This window comes from Dreissena polymorpha, chromosome 4 (assembly GCF_020536995.1).
Source record: "Dreissena polymorpha isolate Duluth1 chromosome 4, UMN_Dpol_1.0, whole genome shotgun sequence".
NCBI classification, from domain to species: domain Eukaryota; kingdom Metazoa; phylum Mollusca; class Bivalvia; order Myida; family Dreissenidae; genus Dreissena; species Dreissena polymorpha.
In genome coordinates, this window is record NC_068358.1 from 50,300,527 (window position 1) to 50,322,470 (window position 21,944).

The 21,944-nt window shown below is 35.8% G+C and overlaps 2 protein-coding genes across 3 annotated transcripts in view; one reads left to right on the plus strand and one right to left on the minus strand.

Moving 5' to 3' along the window:
• LOC127877524 (adhesion G protein-coupled receptor B1-like) overlaps window positions 1-21,944 on the plus strand; it is a 469,993-nt gene that overhangs the window by 57,224 nt on the left and 390,825 nt on the right. The gene's annotated exons all lie outside the window — the stretch shown is intronic.
• On the minus strand, window positions 3,172-4,295 carry LOC127878417 (uncharacterized). The gene is made up of 2 exons (XM_052424942.1): window positions 3,666-4,295; window positions 3,172-3,351 (listed from the first exon to the last, which is right to left on the minus strand). Exons 1-2 carry the CDS (start codon window positions 4,293-4,295, stop codon window positions 3,172-3,174), a joined length of 810 nt encoding a protein of 269 aa, XP_052280902.1.

Here is a 21,944-nt window from a genome sequence, read left to right on the forward strand (position 1 = left end):
TTTGTTATGAGCAAAATCAGTACATGTTTTATTTATATGCGCTATACTAACGTGTGTTTTCCACCGACTCCGGGACAATAGAAACCGAAGAAATGCGTGTGAATTAAGCATGGCCTTAAAAGGGATTGTTTGCAGTTTGGAAACTTATACCTTTTCAAAAATTATTTTCTTCTAATCAAACAACTAAAATTACACCCCTTAAAAAGAAAAATGCAAACAATATGTGTTTGTTTCTTGATCATCATCAAAAAGATCAAAAATAACAAAGAGATTCAAACGTTTTTGACCTCTTAGAATTCCCTTAGAGTAGGCTCATTGTAAAATTTACCGTCTTCCTTCAAATTATAATCGAATTTCTTAACACGTCCATTAAATATGAAAAAAAAAAGCAACAACAAGTATATCAATAAAAAATATTTACAAATCGTCCGTGGGTTCAGTTTTACACGAACATGGGTTTCGATATTGCAGATTAGTTGTAGAAAAAATAGCCATTCAAAGTAATGCGTGTTTTCGCTAAAACAGAGGCTATTACTAACACAAAACGTAAAATATTTTATGACAGATATTATTTTCAATAAAGACAAGTGTATAATGGGAAGTATAGGCCATTTCTCTTTGTATTTAGCGTTCTTTCGTTCCAAATGTCTAAACACTGACGTTTCCGCGGGGATTGCTTTCAACGCGAGTCCATAACAACACGTCCACGTTTTAGTATTAAAAGCGCGCGCGTGTGGGTGTGTTTGAGAGACCCCTTTGAGAGGTGTATGTTAGACGAAATTCTAATAAATATATTCGCATATCAAGTAAGTATAGTTTAATATAATATTCAGGTACCGACACAGGTCGTCACATTTTCAACAGAAAAACCCGGAACTCAGAGGTGCTTATCACGTGATGATATAAAAGAAGTCAAGATGGCGACGTCCATGCTTAGACATGTATTTTCGCCATTTTATCCCCTTTTCTACATGTACTTTTATTAGGTTTTTAAATGCCGCACACGTTCAAGCAATATCACCAAAAAGTGATTTCGTTTATTTCGCATAAATATTCGCTCTATATCTCGACATTACTCGCTACGAATTTTCTTGGCGGGATCTCAGCGCTCGCTAAGAAAATTCGTAGCGAGTTAAGTTGAGATATACAGCGGATATTGATACAAACTAAACAATGGGAATAAAGGGTATCAAACGGCGAAAAATACCTGTTTCGACACGGACGTCGCCATCTTGATCGTCACGTGATTACCCCCTATGGGCACTGCTTGTGCTATTTGTACAATTATTTAGGTAAGCATTACTATGCAATTAGATATTTGTTTTTATTCCGAACGCAGAAAGGTTACTAATAAAATAGAAGTGATTGCAAACCTGCACAATTTCCTTCGAATCTATCAAATAGCCCTTTACAATGTCTACAATTTTTGCACAATCATTGTTTCGTATGCACGTTTATTGCCGATCACTCACCAAAATTAATTGTTATGACAACAAAATGAGAAACGAAGTGTTATTTGAAAGGTCAAACTTGTTGCGCTGTCAACAGGTAAAAAGATCAATCGACGCGACGTAGTTATCAAACTGCGAATGAAATTCATTCACAAATCGTTTTGCGAATTTAAATGTATGTCAGTAAATATAATCTTGTCTCTGGGAAAACCGTCCTTAATGCGTGTGCGCAAAGTGTCGAATCCGATCAACTTGTGCAGTCCGCACAGCCTAATTATTGAAGACACTTTCAGCGTATATTTGATTTTCGTTAAGATACTTCTTTTAAAGGGGTCTTTTCACGGTTTGGTAAATTGACAAAATTGAAAAAAGTTGTTTCAGATTCGCAAATATTCGTTTTAGTTATGCTATTTGTGAGGAAACAGTATTACTGAACATTAACCATAGTCCAATATAGCCATTATATGTATCTTTTGACGATTTAAAAACCTACAAATTATAAAGCGTTGCAACGCGAAACGATTGAATAATTTGGACAGTTCTGTTGTTGTCGTTTAAATTTACGAAACTACGAAGATTGCTTATATAAGGTATAAAATACTTCAATTGTGTACACCCGGCGGAATAGCCGAGAGGGCTAATACTTTTTTACTTCAGACTAACTCCAGGACTCCGGGGGTCACTGGTTCGAGCCCTGGTACCGGCTACTTTTTTCATGTCACAGGGCTGCGTTATGTCATTGTGCTGCATCATGTCATTGTGCTGCATCGTGCCATAGGGCTGCATTATGTCATTTTGCTTCATCATGTCATAGGGCTGCATCATAGCATATGGCTGCATCATGTCATTGGTAAGGATTATGTCATTTGACATTATCATGTCATAGGGCTACATCATGTTATAGGGCTGCATTTTGTAATTGTGCTGCATCACTTCATAGGGCTGCATCATGACATAGGGCTGCATCATGTCATTGGTATGGATTATTTCATATGACTGCATCATGTCATATGATTGCATCATGGCATTGGTCTGCATCATTCTATTGGTCTGTCTAATTCCATTGGGCTTAATCATATGATAGGGGCTGCATCATGTCATAGGGCTGCATCATGTCATAGGGCTGCATCATGTCATTAGTCTGCATTATGTCATAGGACTGCAGCATGTCAAAGGGCTGCGTCATACCATTGGTGTGTCTAATTCCATAAGGCTGCATCATGTCATAGGGCTGCATCACGACATAGGGCTGCATCACGACATAGGGATGAATCATGTCATATGGCTACATCATGCCATATGTCTTATTCATGTCATTGTGCTGCATCATGTCATTGGACGGTATCATGGCATTGTGCTGCATCATGTCATATGGCTGCTTCATATCATAGGGCTGCATCAAGGCATTGTTCTGCATTATTACATATTACTGTATCATGTCAAATGGCACCAGCATGAAATAGAGCTATATCATGTCATTTGGCTGTATCATTATGTCATTTGATTGCATCATGTCATTGGGCTGCATCAAGTAATTTGAATGCAGCTCGTAATTGGGCTGTGTCGTGTCGTTGGGATACATCACGGCATTGTGCTGCATTATGTCATAGGTCTGCATCATGCCATAGGGCTTCATCAAGTCATAGGTCTGTATCATCTCATATGGCTGCGTCATGTCATAGGGCTGCATCAAGTCATAGGTCTGCATCATGACATATGACTACATCGTGTCATAGGGCTGCATCATGTCATACGGCTGCATCATGTCATACGGCTGCATCATGTCATACGGCTGCATCATGACATTGTGCTGCATTGTGTCATAGGGCTTCATCAAGTCATAGGTCTGCATCATGCCATAGGTCTGCATCGTGTCATAGGGCTGCATCGTGTCATAGGGCTACATCGTGTCATAGGGGCTGCACCGTGTCATAGGTCTACATCGTGTCATAGGGCTGCATCGTTTCATAGGACTGCATTGTGTCACAGGGCTGCATCACGCCATAAGGCTGCATCGTGTCATAGGGCTGCATCGTTTCATAGGGCTGCATCGTGTCATAGGGCTGCATTGTGTCATAGGGCTGCATCGTGTCATATGTCTAAATCGTGTCATAGGACTGCATCATTTCATAGGGCTGCATCGTGTCATAGGGCTGCATCGTGTCATATGGGCTGCATCATGCCATAGGTCTGCATCAAGTCTTAGGGCTGCACCTTGCCATACGGCTGCATCGTGTCATAGGGCGGCATCATGTAATAGGGATGCATCACGACTAAGGGCTGCATCATGTCATAGGGATGCACATTGTCATAGGGCTGCATCGTGTCATAGGGCTGCATCATGTCATAGGGCTGCATCAAGTCATGGGTCTGTATCATGCCATAGGGCTGCATCGTGTCATAGGGCTGCATCATGTCATAGGGCTGCATCATGTCATAGGGCTGCACCTTTCCATAGGGCTGCATCATGTCATAGGGCTGCACCTTGCCATAGGGCTGCATCGTGTCATAGGGCTGCATCGTGCCATAGGGCTGCATCATGTCAGAGGGCTGCACCTTGTCATAGGGCTGCATCATGTCATAGGTCAGCATCATGTCATAGGGCTGCACCTTGTCATAGGTCTGCATAATGTCATAGGTCTGCATTGTGTAATAGGGCTGCATCATGCCATAGGTCTGCATCATGTCATAAGGCTGCACCTGGCCATAGGGCTGTATCATGCCATGGGACTGTATCATGTCATAGGGCTGCACCTTGCCATAGGTCTGCATCACGCCATAGGGCTGTATCATGTCATAGGGCTGCATCATGTCATTGGGCTGCATCATGACATAGGGCTGCATCGTGTCATAGGTCTGCCTCTGTCAAAGGGCTGCATCATGTCATAGAGCTGCATCATGGCATAGGGCTGGATCATGTCATTGCTTGCATCATGTCATTGCTTGCATCATGTCATTGCTTGCATCATGTCACAAGGCTGCATCATGCCATAGGTCTGCATCATGTCATAGGTCTGCATTGTGTCATTGGGCTGCATCATGTCATTGCTTGCATCATGCCCAAGTGCGGCAACATTGCGTTTGGCTGCAACATGTAGTATGAATAAGGACATTTGTCTGGTCGTATAAAACAATTTAAATGGCGACTCGAACGTTTATTAATAGTAAAGTTTATCAATAAAAGGCATGCATCAACACATTCATTGTTCGGTTCATAATAGCCCAGTCGCCAGGCTTTAAAAGGATGTAACTGTCTGATATTTACTCGTTTTGATGATTATTGTCTAAAAAAAAATGCGTTTACATACCTTTTGACTTGCTTGAACACGTTATTTTTAATTATGTTTGTACCAGATAAATCATTCACCATTTAAAACCAACGATTGGAATGTAAGAATATGACTTTAATTGCTGTTTTATGTGCGTTTATGTGCGTGATGCTTCTTTTATAAGGTGGTCATATTTCGTAGTAATAAGCTGCCATCATAAATACAGTGTCCAATCTAACTATGTTAACAATTTGCGATTAGTAGTTGTGTTCGTTCTTGAATTTAGTATTTCCATTCGCGTTAACGCGTTTAGGTAAATCAAGTTTAATTATTTATGTGAACATTTTTATACAAAGGAACGCTGATATATGGCTGGCATGTAAAAGATCGGAAGCTGTTTTACAATGTACAACGACACGAAATTTAATTTGAAAACTCTACAGTCATAAAGAGACCATTGTTTGTACTAATTGTTGTCACTTAGCTATTGACACGAATAACAACACGTGTTCTTTGAATTTTAGTTCAAATTATAATTAGCATAATATCCTATCATATACAAGTTCTAGGATTGACATGTGACAGTCAAATGGTTTTGCTCAGTCAGGAATTATTCCTCTACGACTATCCATCACCATCACTTGAAAACAAAATTGATCGACTGCCATACTGCGAATAGTTTTTATCGACAACTTAAAGACAATTTGAATGAAATAATATCTAGTTCGATTCCAGTCGATGTTTCCGTGTGGACTCGATGGCACTTTTTGCACAACGCTTATTCTAATTTTTCAAAAAGGCGTAATTAATTTCTACATTTTTTTCATGATTTTGAAAACATGTTCTACAAAGTGGCATACAATATTTACGTTCTGACACTTCTGTGCAACGTGCGAGTGTGTTTCCTCGTTCTGTACGTGCAAATGAAAGAATGCGTACAATAAAGTACGCACGCTCGTATTGTCTTGAAAAGCGTACGTGTATGTACGTGTGTTTATTAACCCATTTATGCCTAGTGGACTCTCCCATCCTTCTATATTGGATCCATGTCTAGTATATTTCTTTAAGCAAACGGCGCAGACCCTGATGAGACGCCGCATCATGCGGCGTCTCATCTGGGTCTACGCTGTTTGCCAAGGCCTTTTTTTCTAGACGCTAGGCATAAATGGGTTTAGACGATTGAAGACAATGCGATCGTAAAATCAAATATTCGACACACATTCGTTTAGTACGTGCAACTTATGCATTTCACAAGTACGACTTTACTAATAACCAAACATTGCTCCGGTATTAAGATTTAACCATCTTAGAAGAATTAAGCCCTATGACGAGTTGAACATGGGTGTGAAGACACTTCTTTCAACACTTTGTATCTAACGAAAACTTGCATTAACCCGTAACAGGGAATTGATAGCATGGTGTCTTGATAAGATAAATGTGTTCGGTAAGCCAGTCATCAGAGAAATGAGTTAACATAAATGATACCAGGAAAGAGTACTTATTTAGTAACCACCAGGAAAGCGTACTAATTTAGTAACCAGTAGAGGGTACTAATTTATTGCTGTCGGTTTAGATTTAGGGTTAGATAGTTTATCTGATGTAAAGTTTAGATAGTGCCATGTTGTGACTTTTTATTTTAGAGTCATATAACATGTTTACTGATTATTCATCAAACTGTGGATCAGCTCGAATACAAGTTCTTGGATATATCTACCGTTAAAAAGTAGTCATTTGTTAGTATCCCATACTTTGAAGAAATCAGTGAATACGTAATCGAGAAACTATGACCAATCTAATTGTAACGTTAGAAGAGTATTTCGGTGAACATTCTGGCTATTTGTTTGAACAGATTGTTAATACGAATAGCATGTTTAGTTGTATTTGTACTATAATATGCGATCGCATTAACGCTGTTTCTACTCTCGGACATGATATGATCCTATAAACCATACTGTGCTGAATTATCATTCGTGCAACACAAATTCAACTGCTTATACTGTTTCTAAAGAAAAAATAAAGTTTGTACTCAAACTTTCCCATGCGTATATATGTTTGTTTAAAAAAACACGCACAACAAACACATATACTAAGTGAGTGTTCTGTAATCCCGAACAATGCATCTACATGCATAGTCGTTTTAACTTTTAACCCATTTATGCCTAGCGTCTTGAAAAAAGACCTTGGCAAACAGCGCAGACCCAGATGAGACGCCGCATGATGCGGCGTCTCATCTGGGTCTACGCTGTTTGCAAAGGCCATTTTTTCTAGACGCTAGGCATAAATGGGTCAATGCTTCATCACCGTTTGTTTACAAATCAAAACATCACAAACCTGGCGAACGTTCGCATACTAGTCTAATCATGGAATGTTTTTGCAATTTTTTCAAAATTGTTACTTTGAAAAATGAACCAATTGCCTTTCTAACGTGATGTTTACGATAGTGTTGTTGAATATTTAAGGCGTGCGCTGAGGTGTATATAACGTATTTATAATCAAAGCGCTGAAGGCACTGAAGTTGTTCGCTATTGCATTATTTAAGGCGCAACTCATTTTTCAAAATTAAATGCAAGTTTGAAATGAACACATGCCATTCAAAATTGAAACTGAATATAAAGACATTTTGCAATCACCATCATATTAAATGAATATTGTTGGAATAAAAAAATAAATCTGCGAGCAATACTATTTACTCACGAATTAGATAGTCATAAAGACAGCCCTGTTTACCCGTACTTTGTTTATGCACTACTTGTTACCCTAGCAGTTCACACGGTGTCAACAACTCTGACCTAAACATAGGTATAGAGCACTAATGCGCTTTTTCGGCATAGCTGTTTTACCCAGTTTTCACCTTAAATGACTTTTACGTAACGCCAGCAGAAACGCATGAATATTTTCGAATATTGCATAGGCTGATTCGAGTTAAAACCTCTGAACTTTGGCTACATCACTGTGTATATGCTCAGCGCAAAGGATGTAGCGCTGTTCAGTGTAATGAATTCCGGACTACTGCCTGTATGTTCAAACGACACAAATTGTAGCCCAGTTAGAATTACGCGTTAAAATCCATCTCGCAGAATTTCAGAGTCAGTACTCGTTCACTAAATCTTCCGGGGAATATATAATTGGCTATCGAGGAACACAGTTTTGCTTTCAAGATGAGAAAACACACTTTACCGAAATAGTATAGTGTCACGATAGGAGGCAAATCATTTACTTATACAACCACACATGTTTGCCTTTCTCGGTCAGCACGTCTGCAAATCGTTCCTGAACGCCTGGATAAGCTGCCCTTTTTAACATGTTTGCTATTTTGAATTCAATTTGTATCGAAAAGCATTTGCTAAAATGTGCCATTTACAAATCGAAATGAGATTTTTAATGACCCTCGTCATGCGAAAATGTGTCTTATTCCACATGCGCCCATCATATATATAGGCCACTCAACCTGCGCATCTCTCAGTATGGTCAGGAGATGCATAATCAGACCATACCTCCTTGAGTGATTTTATAGCGAACAGCATCGCCGCTGACCAGATTGCGCAAATGCACATGTTGGGCTTAAGATACGCTTGCCGAGACGCATAACACCCATTTTCGAATGACGCGGCTATGAAAATGTGATTTAAATGTGCCGAATAAACTGCGTGTAAATCAAATATTAACATACCATATATTTCGATGGTGGAGAAATATACTCATGATAAGGCATGTGAGGACACATATGATGTGCGCTCTCGTAGTATATTTTTATCCACTTACACTAATGTGTGGTTTGACAATGATAAAACACATTTCATGCGGTGAATATGCGACTTACATATGCAAACAAAAACAATAGTGAAACTTTTGTTTTTAATTTAACTATTTAGAAATGTAAATTTCAAACTTTATTTCAAAGACAACATTAACGCCGACTACCTTTTTAAAAGATATTTTTAATGCTGCTCGACCAGCAAATTCCTGCCCGAGCAGCAATTTTTTCTGCTGCAGCAGAAAAATCCTGCTCGACCAGAATTTATTTTTAGAATAAGCCCTTGAACCCGTTAGCCAATCAAATTTAAGCTTACAAACGGACGACATAAGCTACCTCTACGGAAACGAAATAAACCAGACAATAACTTAAGAAAAACTGCTCACAAACTCATAATCTGTGTTTTAATCAATTATTATTAAATTCTCATCCTTCTTTCGTAGTTGTTCATAAAATAATAATTAAGCTTTAAAATCTATAAGTCATGTAGGAACATGCAAATTTGGTTGATCAGTTGCTCCAACGTTGCATGATTTATGCCTCTGTGTAATCTGATTCTGATTGGCTGATGCCATACTCTAAAAATAAATGCTGGTCGAGCAGGATTTTTTGCTGCAGCAGAAAAAAATGCTGCTCGAGCTGCTTTTTTCTACTGCAGCAGAAGTTAAAGATTCGACTCCTTTGGTGCGCCATAGCTATCTGCTGAGAACAAAAAAATGTTTCCAAGAAATATCAAATTTAACCCGATGTAGTACATGTAGCATGCACTATGAACGAGGTTACGAAATATCCCACTATACTTGTTAAACCAGCAGATTTTCCCGCATCTATTAATAGCCTCAGGTGCGGCAGATGCAGTGGTTATCGTTCTTAGCGTAGGTAAGAGCAGACCGACTTGCAACGCGTAATACTAACTTAAGTTGTTCGCAATTATTTATGCTACATACGACATGCATATTACCTCATTGAAAATGAAGCAGTGTGTTATTAAATTGTTTATAGTAGTTGAAGTTGTGTTTCAAAAGATAATATATATTACAGTTGTTCTATTTAATAATTTATTTATTTCGAAAAAAATCATGGAAATATATGCCCTATACCTCTTCTCGAAATACAATTAATTTTCTTGTATAATCATTACGAAACACAGCGCAAATATCAGCAAATAATAGTTAACAGCCATTTTACACACTCATTTTGCACTGTCAGATTGCCTTTGTTATCGACAATCATCCCGTCATTTTTTGACCGCAACCATAAAAATGGCGACTCAAAATATCGTTTCGTCTCGTTAAATGAGCACTGACTGTCTGAATTCAGACGCACAAAGGATTGAAAAAACACAGTTTGTGGTCTGTTTTAAAAGCCATGTGGTTAGTGTAGTTAGTGTAGAAAAGGCTCTTATCTTTTTGTCTTACGTCGTCCCTGACAACAATGAATTCCGTAATCCTTTTTTTTTTTTGAAAAAAAGTGTGGTGTGAGTGAGTTCGATTTAGCGGTAAAGACATTAGGCTTTTATTGTGACGCATGATCCATTTATAAAAATTGGCCGTGCTCTGAGAAAAGGGGGTTGAATGCATGTGCGTAAAGTGTCGTCCAAGATTAGCCTGTTAAATCCGTCAGAAGAACCGAAATATGAATTCTTGCTTTAAATGTCAAACGTGTTGTATCGCTGACACATATGTAGATGAATCAAATCAATGGAATTATTCAAGTGCAAATGAAATGCTTTCATATATATTTCATCAGAAAAGCTGCAATGGTGTGCTCAATTTAAACGTGTACGAATATGCTGTATTGATAATATGCAGTTCATTTTCACAAAAGTTAATATGGTGCATAATCACCGTTAGTTGACAGAATTTAATATCACCATTTCGACGGAGAGGTCTATTTAAGTGACACATTAAGCAAATACTTCTTTGAGTGGCATTATCTTAACGCTTAAATACCACATTTATTCAAAAATAGTGTAATTTATACGTCTGTTTTATTTCTAATTTATGTTGAAAGAGTGGTACGTTCGGTTGGATATGATGTATTTCACAGTATTCTAAACTATATATTTACAAATACATACCTGACATTTATATCACAATGAAATATATATATATATATATATATATATATATATATATATATATATATATATATATATATATATAATAACCTTTGATGAAAGCTTAACCCATTTATGCCTAGCGCCTACAAAAAAGGCCTTGGCAAACAGCGTAGACCCAGATGAGACGCCGCATGATGCGGCGTCTCATCAGGGTCTGCGCTGTTTGCTTAAAGGAATTTCTGTAAGAAATGTTCTAAATATAGAAATAAATATACTAGACATCCCTAATTTTGGAAATAAATTGATCCAATTTAGAAGGATGGGAGAGTCTACTATAGGCATAAACGGCTTAATTATTGTTTTGTCCCGTTCGAAAAATCGGAATATATTGCTCTGCACTTTTCCGTCGGTCGGTCGGTCGATTCGTAGCCCATGCGTTTCCGCGCCATATCTCGGTAATTTTAATTTTTTGTTTTACATAAAGCCATACAAATTGTAATGATGGTAACTTGGCAGGACAAAAAAATGCCTGTCAATTTTGAGGTAGAAGAATAAAAAATTAATGATAAAACTTTTAAACTAAATTCACGTCCGCGAAATATCTTGAGAATACTTCAAATTGATCACTGATTATTCAAAATGGTATAGTGGATACTGGAATAAAAGGAAAACGCAGATTATTGTTTAGGGCATAATGTCAATGTTTGATGCCGTATGGGTGAATTTTAGGAAAATTGTTTTTACACTATATTTTAAGAAAGCTTTATTCTACGATCAAGCAGATTGGAGAAGTGATTACATTGGAAGAAAATTAAACGCGTTTTTATTTTGAAATCAAATGTGTATTGTTGCCTTCATGATGTCTAAAGATCGGTTTGATCGCTTATATAATATGTATTCGGTTACTTTCGAGGACATACTGACACTTATTGATTTTTGTAATTAAAGGCAGATATATCGCGAAATGTCATGAGAACACACAACCAAACATTGGTGTGGAAAGGTCGACGCCATTTAGCGCGGTGTCATCATTACAGAGGTCTATCTCTGCATTTAACCTTCCGTTGACGAGAAAAGAGATTAAAATAATTAATTTTGTAAACGTAATTTGACACGATCTGACATACTTACACTAATTAACTTAAATTTAATGCTAAAACGATTGCTGTTACGTTTGTAGGTTCCTCATGTAAAAGTTTAAGAGTACTTTAAGAAATAAATTAATTAACAGATTTAATTATTCATCAAGCTCTCAGTGTCAGGTAAAACAGGAGGCGAAGTATGCTACTATATACCAAATTTGGCAACTTAAACATTTAAAGTAATGGTGCTTATTAAAATGTTTCATACATATTGTGCGGATTGATTCAGCCCATCAGCTGTATACTAACAATTGAAATCAGTCAAAGACAACTATGAATTCAAATTAATAAGGCATAGTTTTTTGAAGGACTAAATAGTCGGAGTATCCCTGAGAATGTTTTTAAAGTATTTTACGATGTGAAAAAAATGCACAAAACGAAACTTTTCAAGAGATTCTATTTGCCTAATGAAGGTTTTTATAGAAACACGGGTAACTGACAAACCCTACAAAATAAACGTACCGTAAATAATACATACGTTATATTAACAACACAACGTTGGTTAATTCAATCGTGTGATGTCGCTGACCCACGTTAGGTCAGATTGCTGGATGTATACGTTGGTAATGTTGTTAAATCTGTTTCGGGATAAGTTGAGCCATTTGTCGACGTGCGACTTCCCGGATTCTATTTTTATTCAGATATCGCAGAAAAATAATACCACACCCCACGTGTTCCAATTTAAAATAAAGAATCATGTAAAAAAACAGAGTTGTTGTTCCTTGCTCTCACATACAATGCTGGTTCGAGTCAATTCTCTGCGCGGAAGTTGAGACAAATTAAGTTTCTTTACCATTTTTATGTTTAAGTAATTGTATTTAAGGTAAAATCAAATATTGTAGACGCGAATTAAATAATGTTTACTTATTTTTTATTAAAAAACTTGAACGATCGATTCCAAATCTCCATAAACGTTCTAATTAACGATCCTTTGAATTATAATAACTATTTATAGACGATTTTTGAAGACCATTAACAATTAGGCATTTATTGTTTGCATCGATCCATAAACATTGTTATAGTTGATTGATACTTTCATTTTCTCCAACGTCGATTAACATCTTACTAGCTACGCTTATAGTTTAACAATAAAAACGGTCGTGATGCAAACGGAAAATAAATATATAATTATTTTGGTATACGACAAGTGTAGAACTGACCGTTTTGACTGTGTGTATGTTTTGCGTGTTCCTATGTTTTTTAGTAATCAGTTTTCTAACCTTGATTAGAGACAAGCTCGTGGTAATTTTCAAAACGAAGAAAAAGCAACTCGTGTATAAGCTAAAGAAAATATTATTCGAGTTGACTCTCTTGGTCAAATGGTCATATGAACTTAAATACTTAAAGTGATATTGTGGGCATCTAACAGTATATAGTTGTCTATCGCAACCGTTGTTTATTTTTGGTGTTTTCACTTCATATACATTTATATTTGTTAATGCAGCATCAACATACTACAACAATATCCCGGAAAGAGAAAAATAATGCATTTGAAAATCAACCGTACTTTCGTTTTGACAACTGACGACAGAAATAATTCGATTTACGATGCGAATCTAAAGTAAGTTTAAGTGCAGTTTCGTTCATACGACACAAAGACACTATTTTGTTTTACGGGTCATTTCGGCTTAGAGGACTCACCAGTCATGTAAAATATCGAACATAAAGTGATATTACGGGCATCTAACAGTTTATAGGTGTATATCGCAACCGTTGTTTATTTTTGGTGTTTTCACTTCATTTACACTTATATTTGCTAATGCGGCATCAACATACTAAATCAATAGCCCGGAAAGAGAAAAATAATGCATTTGAATATCAACCGTACTTTCGTTTTGACAACTGACGACATAAATAATTCGATTTACGATGTGAATCTAAATCTCGTTTTAGTGCAGATTCGTTCAAACGGCACAAAGACACTTTTTTGTTTTACGGATCATTACGGCTTAGAGGACTCACCAGTCATATAAAATATCGAATATCATATATATTTTTTAACAACTGGAAGCAAGGTGAGTGTCAGTAGTTGGTCAGTAACCATATTTTAACTAACTCGTTTAACATGTTAATATTTTTCACCTCAATTCAATAGTGAAAAATGCCCATAATATCACTTTAAGAGGTATAAGATGGGATGCGGAGTATATTACAAGATGAACGAGAATAAACGAGATGTCCTCTGCCATTGGCGACACTGACTCTTTTATTGTCTGTTTAAAACGCATAAAATTGATTTCAGGTCTCACGCGATACGCGAAGTGACACATTACGGTTGCAAAAATTGGTTTTTGAGACCTTGGTTACCGCAAGATCCCGTTGTAGCGTGAAATCTGCAAGACCTGTAAAATATGCAAGTGCGCAAGTGCAAAGCGATCAAAACATCCGGCGTAAAAAGTGCAAGTTGCATATGTAAATATATCAATAAATGTACGAAAAGCGATGCTTATTATTATTATTATCACGATATAATGTCAGCCTCTTAAACATGCTGTTGATTGCATAGATGTCATAAGGATTTAACGGTGTAATGTACGTTTTCACGGTGATATAAGGTGATAGATAATGTACGTTACTATGGTTACGAACGTCGTGAGAGGCCCTGTAATATGTGTATACGAGAAAAATACAATAATTTTCAATAAAAAAGACTTTTCTAACCTAAATAATGCAAGAAACTTAGTATTCAATAGATGCATTTGATACATGAAGGAGATAAATTAAAGCCAACCTGTACATGTTGAATAAATTCAGCATACAAGAAGCTTGACTTGCATATTTTACGGCTTAACATACACATTTGATTTTTTGTATCCAACCCAAAGCATGTTTTAGTCTGTGAAAACCTATCTTAAATATAGCATTCTAAATTGGCTATATTTGTTAAAGAAGATGAACAGTTGGTGAGTTAAAAGATTAAAATGTGCGTTATGGGAAAATTTTTAAAATTTGTGGGAAATATTAAACGTTTAGCAACTTAAACGCTTGACTTGCATATTTTACAGCAAAAAATGCACATTCGGACAATAACAAAAGTATAACCCAAAATTATGAAAGAAACATTGCTTTAAGCATTGTAGTGCCTGTTTATAAAAAATAACATTATAAGTAAGATATACAGGTTGAAAAGATAAACAGTAAGAAAATGGAGCACATCCAAGAATAATTACTTGCATTTTTTATGGCCATAAATCCACATTTGCGCAAGAGAATAACTACCGGTATATTTGAACCGACAGTATGCAAAAACATTGCTTCAAGTCCTTTGCATGCTTGTTTGAAAACAGTAACATTATAAGTAAGCTATACATGTTGAACAAGATGTACAGTAGGAAAAGTTATAAAATAAAAATATTGACTTGCATATTTTATGTCCTAAAATTTGCATTTTAACAAAACAATAACTAATTTTCTAACCCAAAGTATGCAACAAACTGTTCTTTTAGCCTGTACATGCATGTTTTTGAACAATTATATTAATATAATCAGACTTCTTTTTGTCTTAAACAAGATGAACAGTTGGAAAATTCAGCGCACACAAATATTAACTTGCATATATTATGGCCAAAAAATGCTTATTGTAACAAGAAAATCACCTTTTTCTAAACCAAAGTATGCAAGAAACTTTGCTTTTTTCGATTATTGTGTCATATATAAACACGTTCTATATGAGTATGCTATATTTGTGTAAAGTTAAAAATTTAGCTCATAAGTATATTGGTGTAGTGTAACATTATATATGCAAGTGGGCATGCATGATATGATCACAACATCCTGCGTAAAAAAAGTTCAAGTTACAGATGAACTCATATTAATAAATGTACAGAAATGATAATACAAAATATAATGAATTAAATCAGTGTCTTAAGGCATGCTGTTGACTGCATATATAATAGTATCTGTCCATGCTTCTTTTTTGGAAAACCTATAAAAATGTACACTTAAAAGGCTTGAACCAGCATCCTTACTGTTTAATTGCATCATGCATGTCACATTTAATATATGCGAAACAAGTGTTGAAATACTATTGAACAAAAATAGAAACACTGAAAGTATTTTTAGGGTTTTGGGGTTTTTCGTGTTTCTAATGCCTATAATTTTACTAATGACAAAGGATGATTACTCATTAATGAATCTATTCTTTTGGTATGAGTGATTAGGTATATTCTTCTCCTGATGTACAATTTTCTTTGCTTTTTTAATCTGAGCCAACAGTTGAGAAAACGCCATTGCCACAATCAGTGAGTTCTTGTCTTTATAAATGTATTTTGTATTTGAACTTGGAGCAGATTGGAGAAAATTATTAAGGAATGTGTATCCCATTTTTATAGGCTATGTATATTAATTGTTACAATTAAAAATACAATAATTGTCTCAAACACAAACTCAAATGAGCAAACATAGACTAGCAACACATGGAAAATTATACCTAAATGACTAAGCTGATTTTAGTTTAATTTGTGATGGTTAATTTTCTATACGCTGCCTTTTTTACACAGCACAACCAACTTTGACGACCGCGACCCATCATTGCTAAATTAATCAGCTATCGTGCAAGGCAAAAGTTGTATTCCGTACGACGGAACCTCAAGACACACGCAGAATACTCCCGGTGTAGCAGTCCATTTTTCCCCCGGCCAGTTTTTCCCCGGGGAAAAATTGGCCTAGGCCATTTTTTCCCCGGGGAAAGATTGGCCTAGGCCGTTTTTTCCCCCAGGGAAAAAATGGCCCAGGCCAATCTTTCCCCCCCTTGGCCAAATTTTCCCCCTACTTAAAGAATTAATTGCAACATGACTCTTGGCACTTTTTTCGCCCCTCGGCCAATCTTTCCCCCCTCCCTTCCTAAGAATTAATAGCAACATTACTCTTATTTTTTTTTCTTCCCTTCGCCAATTTCCCCCTCCCCCTACTTAAAGAATTAATAGCAACATGACTCTTGGCCATTTTTCTCCCCTCGGCCAATTCCCCCCCTCGCCCCCCAAAGTAATTGTCAAAAGATAAAATTAAGTGTAAAAGTGGTCTTTGGATCGAAACCAAATGGTAGGGGGGAAAAACTGGCCAAGGGGGAAAAATGGCCTAAAAGTGAATGAACAAGAGGGTCCTGTATCGCTCACCTGAAACTCCTTCTAGATTGCAAACAAACATTTTGTATGATTTGACTTAGTTGTAACCTAGCTTTTGCCTGCACATGACCAACTTCCAAACTCAGGTAATGATTTGATAGAGATGGACATTGTGACCCATTTTCATGAAGATCAGGAAGAAAATATGACATCTAGAGAGTTAACGAAAGTTTTCTATAATTTGACCTAATGACCTAGTTTTTGACTACCTATCACCTACTTTCAAACTCAACCTATATTTCATTGAGATGAAGGTTCTGACCAATTTTCATGAAGATTGGTATGAAAAGTGACCTCTGGAGTGTTAACTAACCGTTTCTGTGATTTGGTCTGGTGACCTAGTTTTGGAACACACATGACCCACTTTCCCTAACTTAACCTAGATTTCATTGAGATGAACATTCTTACCAATTTTCAGGGGGGGGGGAATTTGCAGAAAGGTAAAGAAAAAATGTAAAATAGAAGTAAAATAAAAGGTAAGGGGGTTGAGGCAGTTTAAGCAACTCTCAATCAAATTCTGTTGTTAAAACTACTTTTACATGTTACGGGGGAAAAACTTGCCATGGGGGGAAAAACTGTCCGAAAAGTGAAGAATAAATGTAAAAGATAAGTAAGATAAAGATAAGGGGGTGGAGGCAGTTTTAGCAACTCTCGATCAAATTCTGTTGTTAAAACTACTTGTACATGGTAGGGGGGAAAACTGGCCAGGGGAGAAAAACTGGAAGAAAAGTGAAATATAAATGTAAAAGATAAGTAAAATAAAAGATAAGGGTGTGGAGGCAGTTTTAGCAACTCTCAATCAAACTCTGATATTAAAACTACTTTTACATGTTAGGGGGGAAAAACTGGCCAGGGGGGAAAACTGGACGAAAGGTGTAGACGGAAAGATATATTAAATGAAAAATAAGGGGGGGAAGAATTGGACTAGGGGGGGAAGAATTGGCCTAGGCCACTTTTTCCCCGGGGAAAAATGGACTAGTCCCTTTTTTCCCCGGGGAAAAAGTGGCCAGGGGGGGGGGGAAATGGCCTGTTACACCGGGTCTTTGTAAATGAGGACCTGACTCAGCGTCGTGCCCAACTGTTATATGTCGCGCGTGGACTAGCAAAATCCCCAAAAATTGAAGTTGCCTGGTCTGCTGACGGAACACTTCTAATACGGGTGATTGAAAATGGTGAGCCGAAGATCAAACTTTTTTACGTGCGAAATCGAGTTGGACAATTACAATTAAATGCAACGGAACTATTCCTTTTTGTGCAGTTTATAACTGAAAAATAATATTCTAATCTATAAGCACGAAATTCACGGGATAAACGCTATTGTCTAAACTATTTGCATTGTTCTCTCTAAGCCCGATTTAATCTAATAGTCCCGCTAGTTTTCACTGCACCACGACAGTGCTTTCTTAGTGCCTTCAACTATATTTTATATTTAATTCCCCGTAAATACCAAAACAAACTCTATTGTTGTAATTGATTTCTAAAAAAAAGCTGTACTCGTACCCTATAAATTATAAATAATTAAAATAATTTGAAAATACCTTCTACTGTACTTTTCAGGACTATACTATTTACGGTTTGACACCCCCCCCCCCCCCCCCCCCCCCCCCCCAATACGTAAACGTAAAACAAATACTCCACCTAGTATAGCCTTAATGAACTTGCAAAACATTATTTTATGTGTATGATACTGTTAATATAAATTGTTTGATATGTACCTTTTATACTGGCATCCTATCATAAAAACATGTTTTTGCTTTGCATGTAAAACTGGTGTTAAAAACAATCCAATAATCATACACATAAGTAGTAAAAGAACTTAAAAGTTATGTATTGCAATATAAACAGTTAAGTTAGTAACACCATACTTTCTCATCGATTAGCGTATATGTGCAACTTACTATATCTTCCAAAGTCACTTCGCGATTGTTATTTTAAATATGAATTTGTATTTATCTGATATTGTAATATTGTACAATTTATGATCTTGTAATTTGAAAGTAAGTTATTATTAAATATGAATTAGAATTTATCTGATATTGTCATATTGTACAATGTATAATATTGTAATTTGAAAGTTATTGAAAAAAATAGTGGATGCAATATCTGATTTTGAGTAAAATAGTACATGTCATTATTTTATGTGTATGATACTGTTAATATACATTGTTTTATATGTACTTTTTTAAACTGGCATCCTATCATTTAAACATTATTCTGCTTTGCATGTAAAACTAACGTTAAAAAAATCCAATAATCATACATATAAGTAGAAAAAGAACTTAAAAGTTATGTTTTGCAATAAACAGTTAAGTTTGTAACACCATACTTTCAATTAGTGTATATGTGCAACTTACTCTATCTTCCAAAGTCACTCGGTGATTGTTGTTTTTAAATATGAATTTGTATTTATCTGATATTGTAATATTAAAAAATTTATGATTTTGAAATTTGCAAGTAAGTTATTTTAAATATGAATTAGAATTTATATGATATTGCCATATTGTACAATGTATGATTTAGCAATTTGCAAGTAAGTTATTTTAAATATATACGATTTATATGATATTGTCAAATTGTACAAAACGAATGTATAATATTGTTATTTGAAAGCTTTGAAAAAGTAGTGGATGCAATATCTAATTTTGAGTAAAATATTACACGTCTAAAGCTATAATCATATGTCCTATTCTATTTAGTCTACTTTTATATATAGATAAATAATTTCATTTTTTTCTACTGTATAATGTCGTAACAAAACTAATCAATCTGTTTTTAACACGCGTGGTGATTTCAGGCTTTTCTTATTGACAACACACATTGTCTTTGCTAACGGTGAAACATAACATATCTCACGATCAATTGCCTATGCTTTTGTCAGAAAATGTGCTAATTACACCTTGGGGCTTTTTCTTTTCGCTTTTCTATAAGGGTCTCTGTATGGTGTAATGATTTTTGTTTAAGTTTCAAAACAACGCATGTAACATGTAAAGTACTTGTTAACGGGCTCTGCATCGTATAGGTCTATTATCTAATAGGCTTGTGCAATGATGCATCTGAATACATATAAAGTTGTATTGTATGTGTCTGGTGTGCGGGCTTGCGTGAAACCATCCCTTGTTCTTACGTGTGCTTTCAATATTATACAAAAACAAAATAATTATAAACCTTTATCTTGTCTGACACTTTAAATTATGTTTTGTTCTGATTTCTTTGTTGTCCACATAATACTTAAACGATGACTTAGTTAACTTAAACGAAATTTAAAAACAAAATTATTTAGAATTCAATTTGTGATAAAAAGTGATGATGTTACGTATACCTTTTTTACATCAAACTATAGAAATCTTGAGTGTATACAATTTCATATTGCATGCCTTCATTGTATCACTATATTCCTGCATTCTGCGTAATGCTTTCACATTATAATATGTGTAAGTGTACCTTTTCGTAAACTATCATCGTTATGGTGTCGCTTACTATAGTTAATTGCTTACACTTTTTATTGTTCTGCTCACGTGTATTTTTCACTATTGCATTGGTTCCCAGTTTGATTGCCAATCCTTGGTGACTATTCATGTGCTTATTTATACACCCAACATAACTTCAAATATCATGAAAATGATACCAAAGTTATCAAAATCCTCTATCGTTCTCTTCATTCCTTTCCTATCTTCTTATCTCTCTTATATCTTAAGCTCCTATTTGAAGCAGTTCTGTAGCAAACGGCGTTATCAAATCCTATTGCCAACTCAGTCGCATTATTGCACTACTGTCGAATGCAACCAACGTATCATGTCAGCGTTTCTGGCCATCTCGTATTTATAGGAGGATATTATTATGTCGTACATAAAACAGAGACCAATAAACGCTGTCATGGTTGCATATAGATCACCAGCTATTTTCTCGCTATTCATACACTTATTATACGCATGCCAATTATGGCTTAATGTAACAAGCCTTTTCTAATTACATATTAATGTACGCATGTGTACTTATATATCTCTGATAATCGAACACCCACGCAAACGTGTCCTGATAGGAAAAAACATATACACTGACATTCTTTTTCTCAAAATGCTCCTTAATTGTCTCTTGTGTGTCGTACTATGCTGCTGGATCTCTAAAGTATTAATGCGATCAGGTGATATTCATCCAAACCCAGGACCTACTTCGTCTTATCAATCTGTTGATACAGATGCAAGCAGTTCCACTTCCATCTGGTATTCTTCATCTGCAAGCCACATTAGTTTTGTTCATTACAATATACAAAGTCTAATGCACAAAGTAGATCTTCTTTACTCAGGTTTACGCGACTTTGAAACAATTGGCTTTACTGAAACATGGCTCAATAGCTCTATCTCATCTACTGATCTCCTATTTGATGGCTTCCACCAACCAATTCGTAAGGATCGCCCATCAGATTCTCATGGTGGCGTTGCTATCTATGTTAATGAAAGTATTGTTTTCAAACGCAGACATGATCTTGAAGTAAATAACGTAGACTGTATATGGATTGAAGTTTTCCCTCAAAACATAAATCAATTCTTTTTGGAGTGTTCTATAGGCCGCCTAGTGCGGCTAGATCATATATGATTTCCATTGAAGATTCTATAGGGCTAGCTAGAGACACACAAATAAATGATATTATTATAACAGGTGATTTCAATATTAATGCTCTCGCTGACTCGTCGGCACAAAAAATAAATGATTTATGTCAACAACATGACTTAACGCAACTTATAAACGAACCAACACATTATACTGAATACACAGCGTCTATAATTGATTTAATTTTTGTAAGTAACCGGAATAGTGTACTTATTTCTGGAACAGGCGATCCCTTTTTAGATCAAACTGTTTGATACCACTGCCCGGTTTTCATAACATTAAAATTTACCAAACCAAGATGTAAAACGTTATATCGACACATCTGGCGTTACAATATTGGATATTTTCCGAAACTACGACAATTTAATAATGACGGATACAAATTGGGGTCTTCTAAAATGCGAAAATGTCGATATCTACGCAGAAAATATTACTAAAACAGTATTACACATTTAAAGCACATGCATTCCGAACAAAAATGTTTGTATCCGTTCTCGTGATATTCCATGGATAAACAATAACATAAAGAAAACGG

Coding starts and splice junctions, on each gene's coding strand:
- LOC127878417 (XM_052424942.1), bottom strand. CDS start 4,295: ATGCAGCCCTATGTCATGATGCAGCCCAATGACATGATGCAGCCCTAT. Junction 3,352..3,665: donor CGATGCAGCCGTATGGCAAG/GTGCAGCCCTAA, acceptor GACACGATGTAG/CCCTATGACACGATGCAGCC.